The following is an 8,783-nucleotide window of genomic DNA, read 5'->3' as shown; positions in this document are numbered from 1 at the left end:
TTTAGGTTTAATATTCACTTTAAGTATTGAGTCTTAATGCTACCGTATCGTTTAATAGGCAGAGAAGTCGTCGATTAAACCATAAGGTAAGAACTCTCAACAAAGGTTTAGACATAAACTTTGTTTGTGAGCAATACGTGATGTTAATGAAACAAGCTTAAAGTATGTGTAACTGATCTGAGATTTACATATTGAATCGATGGATGAAAACCAAATCCCAACAAGTCTATTCTATTGAAACTTATCTTTCGTTATTTACACACTTTTACTTTCCGTAACTTCACACCAAACAAACTCGAAACTTTATGCTTAGAACTATAGAAATTGTTGAACGGTTTTGATATCGCTCCAATCCCTGTGGATACGATAATATAAAATACTTACATTTGACTTGTACTTTCTACAACATCAAATTGGCGCCGTTGCCGGGGATTGGCATTTAAGATATTAAAAACATCGCAATCATTTCTATACTTTTAAGCTTTGTGAATTTGTTTATATATTGTATATATTTGTTTGTTTTTCGCAATGTTTGCTCAAGTGTTTGGATAGGTGAAAGAATTTCGGTTTATGCTTCGAGGAAAAAGTTCGAAGGAGCAACTTCTTTTTGATCCCGAGATCGAAAGAACAATCCGAAAGAACAAAAGGCAAACGAAGAGACAAAAATCCAAACAGAAAAAGAAAGGAGCATCTACATCAACTTCCTCAACAAAAGGAACAATGGCTGAAGTTGTTAATTGTCCATGCGCGAGCAGCCCAAGACAATTGGCTCGTCTCACCAATAATCCGAGAAATCGGCAAGCTGAAATGAAAACAAGGTTGTTACAAATCATTTATGCTAATCCTTTTTCAGGTTTGGATCATGAGGATCCATACAATCATCTCACAAAATTCTATGAGATTGCTGGTACGTTAGGTGCACCAGAAGCTGAAGAAGAAGTTGTCTTCATGAGGTTATTTCCGCACTCTTTGATCGGAAAAGCAAAGGACTGGTATCTCAACCAACCGCCTGAAACCATGACCAATTGGAATGTCTTGGAAGAGAATTTTCTGAACAGATTTTTTCCACATAATCGATTCATGGATGCAAAAACAGCAATTGCAACATTTACCCAACATACAACGGAAACCCTTTGTGAAGCCTGGGAACGTTACAAGTCTATGTTACGCAAATGTCCAAACCATGGTTTCGACAATCTCACACAGATTCATATTTTCCGTAATGGATTGCAGCCGCAGCCAAAGCTTTTAATTGATGCAACTTCAGGTGGTTCTTTACTGTCCAAAAGTGCAGAAGAAGCAGTTTCTATTATCAACCGTATGGCTCTCAATGATCATCAGGTCCAGTACAATAGAGGAACGCAAAAGAAATCTGGTATTCTTGAGTTGGATATGAATGATGCGATATTAGCACAAAACAAGCTTCTCACTCAAACCGTAGAAGAGTTAACAAAGAAACTTTCCAAACTTCCACAACAGTTGAAACAAATGCACGAAACACCTAAACCGCAACAAGTAGCTCTCTGTGAACTTTTCACAGGTGACCGTCCAACCGGTTTTTGTCCACCTATCAATGAAGAGGTGAATTATATGGGAAATCAGCAACAAAGGCAGGTTCCGTACAATCAAGGTTATTCGCACAATAACAACGCAAGCTATGGCCAAAGTCAAAATAGATCAAATCAATACCAAAGTTACACGCAGCCAGACAAACTTTCAAAGATAGAGGATACCTTGAATCAATTTATGCAACTGTCCATGTCAAACCAGAAAAACACTGATGCGTCGATTAGAAATCTTGAAACGCAAGTTGGGCAGATTGCAAAACAACTAAGTGAGCAACAAAGAGGTACGTTTTCTGCCACCACTCAAGTTAATCCCAAGGAAACCTGTAACGCAATCACGACGAAAGCGGGTGATATAGTCCAAGACAAAGTTGGGGAGAATTCAAAAGGCATAGCTGTGGAGAAAAATCAAGAAAAAGGAAAACGTAAGGAGGAGGAAGAAAACAATGCGGATCCTGGAAAAATTACCTTACCGGTTACCATTGGAAATATCTATTTTGATAATGCTTTGGTTGATCTTGGATCAAGCGTCAATCTTCTTCCATTATCCGTCGTGAGAAAGATTGAACATCTTCACTTGAACCCTACAACAATGAAGTTGCAACTTGCTGACAAATCAACCACAGAACCAATTGGCGTAATGAAAGATGTAATGGTCAAAGTGGATGGTTTTCGATTTTCAACTGATTTTGTGATAATAAGCATGAACAATGATGAAGAAAATCCTCCTATCTTAGGTCGTCCATTCATAAAAATAGCAAGAATGATGATTGATGTGGATGAAGGCAAGATGAAAGTAAGGTACAAAGATGAAGAAGTCAACTTCAAATTGTTTCAACACAAAGAGGATGGCTATTCCAAAGCTAAAGCTCTTGATGAAAAATGCCTGATATTGAAAAAGATAAATGGTAAAGAAAGGCCAAATGATAGTGGCAAGGACGTTTTGACGAATTCATACAAACCACCGTAAGTTTATTCGAAACAGGCGTCGAGCTAATGACGTTAAACAAGCACTTGTTGGGAGGTAACCCAATTTTCCATTTCTTTCATTACCTTTATGAATAATTAATAGATTAGTAGGAAGAAAACGGTGTGACATAGCATAAAGAAAATTCTGCAGAAAACATAATTATGCAGAGTTCGCTACGCGAAGCCCTGCTTCGCTGCAGCGAACGCAGCAAGTTCATCAAAAATCTTTGCCAATCATGCCATCTTCTTCATTTTGATTTTTGTGTGTTTTCATTTTGAGCTATAGATGACTTATGACCAACTCATGATACTTGTTGTCCTCTAACAATGAATTGAAAGAAGAAGCATGGAGTAGAGGACCAATTTCACATAAACCAAAGATATAAGAGAAGGGTTATGACTTGAGAGGATTGCAATAGCCAAGGTACATGTTTATAGCTTTCTTAGAATTTAGCATATACATGACATGAGTAAGCTGCATAAAAACCATTTCATTCAAATCCTATGCCATGACATGCTTCTTATGAATCACTTAGTTCTAAACCATACAAAGTGAGGTAACCTTCCATTGTTTACCATATGCTAAGGAGACTGACAAATTCTTGTTTTAACTCGTTTGATCCATGCTTAATCTTGCATTTATGTTGGTAATTGCAAAAACATAGAAGGGATCAAGACAATTCTTTGAAATTGAGCATAACTACTAAACCAAATATAGCCTCGTTATCCCTTGTGAGTGAGTGATCTTTTGCAACCCCTTTTTGAGCCATATGACAATGAATCTATCATTGATGAACTGAACAATACATTAAGTAAACAACTTAGTGGATATTGTTCTATATCTTTGAAAATCATAAACAGTTCATATATTTGGGGCCAAAATTTAAAGCCAAAATTTTGGCCAATACATTAAGTTAAAGCCAAAATTTGTCAAATTCATCAAGGATAGGTTCTCACCGATGAAGAAATTAACGGATAAGGAGGTTATCTCTCTTGAGGAGAGGAAAAAACAAATGAAGGAAGAAAGATCGCGAGTTGAAGTGGTGAGAATTAAGGATGAAGAAACCAAACAAGTAAACATGAAATACTTTTGGGGCTTCACATTGGTAAGAAAAGTGCCAAGAAAACGAGACAATGGTTGATGATTCAACCATGATCCGTCGAGCCATGCGACGTTAAACGAAGCACTTCGTGGGAGGTAACCCACACTTCTAATGTTTTATTTTGTTTTGTTTATTTTTATTTCAGGCAATAATAAGGGGACCTTTCTGGTGAAAGCTAGGAAGAATGAATTGATATGGCAATACCCCTTGTGAGTCAACCCTCCCGGGCTTGTTTTGAAACATTGAGGTCAATGTTTAGTTCAAGTTTGGGGGTGGATTTACTCTTTTGCATTTTTCAATTTTATGCTTTTATGTTTGTTATTTGTCCCCAGTTTAGAATGAGTAGTCCCACAGCATAATGAAAATCTCAAGCAAAATACCAACAAGGGAGCAACATGCGTGAAAGCGGTAGTGAGTGAAGTAATTTTTTTGAAAAATTTTTAGTTCACTTTCTTTTTCAATAAGTAACAAGGCAGGTATGAATTTTTGAACTCAAACTCCTAATGTGTGCATGAAATTTAGGTTGTTAGTAAATTCTTAACAGAAGTTCTTTATGGTACACTATTTTATTGGATCGGCTTAGCCTTAACCATTGTGAGGAAAGCTTTCCATTGTTTACTATATGCAGGAGACCATCAATTATTTTGACGTGTTTGTATCATGCTAAACCGGTTGTTGCATCGTTTGTGGAAATCTGTGAAAGTGATTTAGGCAATTGTTTGAATCTGAGAGTTCTTTTAGCCTATTCTAATGTACAACTTATTTGCTTCTGTGAGAGTGTGATCCTTTGCTAACCATTCTTTGAGCCTGAGGTCAAGATAAGCATCATAATATGCACTAAGGAAAATACCTGGTGAGTTTTGATCTCAATAAAAAGTTTTGTTTTGGACCATCAACCATAAAATTTGGTGATGTGTTTTCTCTTTGACCTATTTTAGAAAGTAGGGGAGCATTCATATAATCTAAATACAGGTTATCCTCCAAGTTGGGGAGAGTCACATTCAAAAGAAGAGTAAGTACATGTGGTAATTGGTGAAAGATTAAAGAAGTCGTAGCTTGAAAAAAAAAAGAGAAAATTGATGGAAAAAGAACAACGTTTGAATATAACGGTTGTTGAAAAAAAGTGAAAAAGAAAAACCAAGCTACGAATGGAAAAAGATGAACGGGTAAGAGAATTAAAGTTATAGAGAAGAAGGAAGGAGTTATGATTTGGATGCTACCCTAGATTAGGAACAACCCTTGACTATCTTCTTTTCTTTGAATCTTGAACCACATTACAACCCGAGAAAGACCTGCTGATTCTCAGATTCCACAAGACTTGATGCTGACAATTTGGTGAACGTATGATATGGATCTTTGTTGATTTAATTGTTTGGATGAGTGTTTAACCCCTCTTTGAGTCATCATATTTTCTGATAAGAGTGATTAGTGCTGGTTCAAACAACTGTGTAGTGTTTTGAACTTCTGGAGGTAATTTGCTTTCAAAGTTTGTTTCATGTGTATATTCTGAGTTTGCAGGTAGAAGAGGAGTATTTGACTTAGTTACTGGATTGAACCACTTGAGAAAAAACTTTTTGAAAAACTTGTTGCATGATTGTCGGTAAACTTTGCTGGAGGTAAGTAATTTTGTTTAGGGACAAACAAAACTCTAAGTTGGGGAGAGTTTGTTAGGAGTAAATTAATGGTAAATTCATGTGTTAATAGAAGTGATTTAGTCTCCAAACCAATGCAAAATGTGATAAATCCATAGGTTTTTATTAAGAATTGAACTGGACAAGTTTAGTTCGTGCGTAAAGCAAATCGAATCACTTGTGGGTGTTATTGTTGCAGGTTTAGAGCTGAATTGAAGCTTGAGAAGAACATGAGGAGGAAAGAGAGCTGGAAGTCTCAAAGGCAGAAGAAAAAGATGGAAATCGCAAAGGGCGCGCCGCGAGATTTTCAAGAGCGCGCCGCGAAAATATCTCTGTTTTGAAGCGCGCCGCGCCAGTCCGATGCCGCGCCGCGGCCTCGGCGTTAAAAGCCCAAAACTTCTATTTAAAAGCCCTAGCTTCCAAGAGAAAAATAACTTTGTGAAGAGCGAAATTAGGAGAGCAATCTGAAGGTGCAGCCACAATCATCAATTGAAGACCAATTCTCTATCAAGCGAAGACATTCCTTTGATGAAGATGAATACTTCCATTAATCTTTGTGTGTTCTTCATGTCTATGGAGAGCTAAACCCCTCTTGTTGAATCTAAGGTAGTAGTTAACCTATGAATATACAATACCATTAATTAACTCCTGTGAACAATTGTTTGAATTCATTATCAATAAGAAATCTTGTTTTTATTCTTAAATTATCGTTGAATCTTTGATCGAAAGAAAGGATTTAACTTTTTCCCTAGGTTACTATATTGATTCAATACCAATTTGCAGAGATGGAATTGGGATTGAGTTTTCATAATTATTGTTCTTAATTACTATTATCGATATTGATATTTGGAGAGATCGAATCTCATACCGGTAAAAGTTATCTAATTTGATTTGCAGACATGGAATCTTATTTGAGGATAAGTGAAGATAATGAGTCAAAAGATTGTTCAATTGTGAATTAATTGATAATTGTATAGGAATAGGTTGATGAACCCTAAGGTTCAACATATTTCTCTAATCGTTAACAACAGTTCATTACTCGTTTTTAATTTATTGTTTACTTTTGATATTATTAGAATCATAAAATAAATCAACTCAATTTTCCTAACTCAAAATAAACAACTATAGAACGGCAGTGATATTAACCAATCCCTGTGGATACGATATATTACCGAAAATATTTACCCACAAATACTTTAAACAAATTGGCGCCGTTGCCGGGGATTGGTGTCAATATTGCACGCATTGCAATAGTTTTTTATTTTGAGTTATTTCCTTATTTTTAGATTATATTATTTTTAGTTATTTACTTATTTTTAGATTTTTAGTTATTTACTTATTTTTAGATTTTTTGTTTAGTCCCTTAATTTTAGATTTTTAGTTTAGTTCCTTTATTTTAGATTTTTAGTTAGTTACTTTATTTTAGATTTTTTTATTGCAATAGTCTTTTAATTTTGATTTTTTTTATTTATTATTATTATTTTTATCTTGTTATTTTACTTGGTTGCTAGTTTTGTAGATGTTTGTTTGTCGGAATGTTCGACCCAAATATAAATGTTGCGATTCATGCTCAAAACGAGATCCTAATTCAACAAATGGAGTATCTCTTTCAAAGTGTGTCACGGTTCACACCTCAAGTTAGTGAGTTGTATGATAGCGGATGGGGCACACCGGAAAATGCGATGGAGTATCATATGGCTAACCATGAATATCAACAACAAGGGCTTTCATACTATAATCAAGGTTATCAAAGAGGACCCCCTGAGTTAGAGGAAACCATGAATCAATTCATGCAATTCTCTTTAGCCATTCAACAAAACCGGGAAACGCAAGATGTTCAACTTACCAAATTCTTCACCGAGCAAAACGTAAGTCAAGTCTCAACTTTTCAAAATCCTATGACTTGTGTAGAAACCTGCAATGCTACTTCTATAAGGAATGTAAAAGTGATTGATGAGGAAGTCGATGACAAGGAAGAGGTTGTTGAAAAGGATAATATAGAGTATGTAAACGTCAAGAAAAATATAGAAGTTGAGTATGAGCCCTCAATGAAGCTATCTTATCCAATACCTCCTAAAAAGGTAGATGATGTGTTAGTCGAAGGAACAAAAAAAGAGGATATAATCAAAGGAGTCGTGAATGAGTTAGAAACTTCAAAAGTTGAAACTTTTTCAAAAGAGAATATGGTGGACTTAGAGTTGAAGAAGAGTAGTAATGCAAAGGAGCATAAACTCTCATTGGAATTACCTCCTATACAAGTTTCTAATAAAGAAGGGAATAAGAGTCATTACTTTCGGCCAATGAAAATGTTTAGCCGTTTGCAAATCACCATCCCATTCTTAGAAGGTTTAGAGTTAAAGCCAAAATTTGTCAAATTCATCAAGGATAGGTTCTCACCGATGAAGAAATTAACGGATAAGGAGGTTATCTCTCTTGAGGAGAGGAAAAAACAAATGAAGGAAGAAAGATCGCGAGTTGAAGTGGTGAGAATTAAGGATGAAGAAACCAAACAAGTAAACATGAAATACTTTTGGGGCTTCACATTGGTAAGAAAAGTGCCAAGAAAACGAGACAATGGTTGATGATTCAACCATGATCCGTCGAGCCATGCGACGTTAAACGAAGCACTTCGTGGGAGGTAACCCACACTTCTAATGTTTTATTTTGTTTTGTTTATTTTTATTTCAGGCAATAATAAGGGGACCTTTCTGGTGAAAGCTAGGAAGAATGAATTGATATGGCAATACCCCTTGTGAGTCAACCCTCCCGGGCTTGTTTTGAAACATTGAGGTCAATGTTTAGTTCAAGTTTGGGGGTGGATTTACTCTTTTGCATTTTTCAATTTTATGCTTTTATGTTTGTTATTTGTCCCCAGTTTAGAATGAGTAGTCCCACAGCATAATGAAAATCTCAAGCAAAATACCAACAAGGGAGCAACATGCGTGAAAGCGGTAGTGAGTGAAGTAATTTTTTTGAAAAATTTTTAGTTCACTTTCTTTTTCAATAAGTAACAAGGCAGGTATGAATTTTTGAACTCAAACTCCTAATGTGTGCATGAAATTTAGGTTGTTAGTAAATTCTTAACAGAAGTTCTTTATGGTACACTATTTTATTGGATCGGCTTAGCCTTAACCATTGTGAGGAAAGCTTTCCATTGTTTACTATATGCAGGAGACCATCAATTATTTTGACGTGTTTGTATCATGCTAAACCGGTTGTTGCATCGTTTGTGGAAATCTGTGAAAGTGATTTAGGCAATTGTTTGAATCTGAGAGTTCTTTTAGCCTATTCTAATGTACAACTTATTTGCTTCTGTGAGAGTGTGATCCTTTGCTAACCATTCTTTGAGCCTGAGGTCAAGATAAGCATCATAATATGCACTAAGGAAAATACCTGGTGAGTTTTGATCTCAATAAAAAGTTTTGTTTTGGACCATCAACCATAAAATTTGGTGATGTGTTTTCTCTTTGACCTATTTTAGAAAGTAGGGGAGCATTCATATAATCTAAATACAG

At 35.6% G+C, this 8,783-nt stretch overlaps 1 protein-coding gene across 1 annotated transcript; it reads left to right on the top strand.

Annotated features, from left to right (window-relative positions):
- The first annotated feature begins 720 nt into the window (after positions 1 to 720).
- On the top strand, positions 721 to 2,535 carry LOC131606046 (uncharacterized). Its single transcript, XM_058878333.1, has one exon. It carries the CDS (start codon positions 721 to 723, stop codon positions 2,533 to 2,535), a length of 1,815 nt encoding a protein of 604 aa, XP_058734316.1.
- Positions 2,536 to 8,783: the final 6,248 nt, after the last annotated feature.

This window comes from Vicia villosa, linkage group LG5, assembly GCF_029867415.1.
Source record: "Vicia villosa cultivar HV-30 ecotype Madison, WI linkage group LG5, Vvil1.0, whole genome shotgun sequence".
Lineage (NCBI taxonomy): Eukaryota > Viridiplantae > Streptophyta > Magnoliopsida > Fabales > Fabaceae > Vicia > Vicia villosa.
This window is presented reverse-complemented; position numbering and strand designations above follow the sequence as displayed.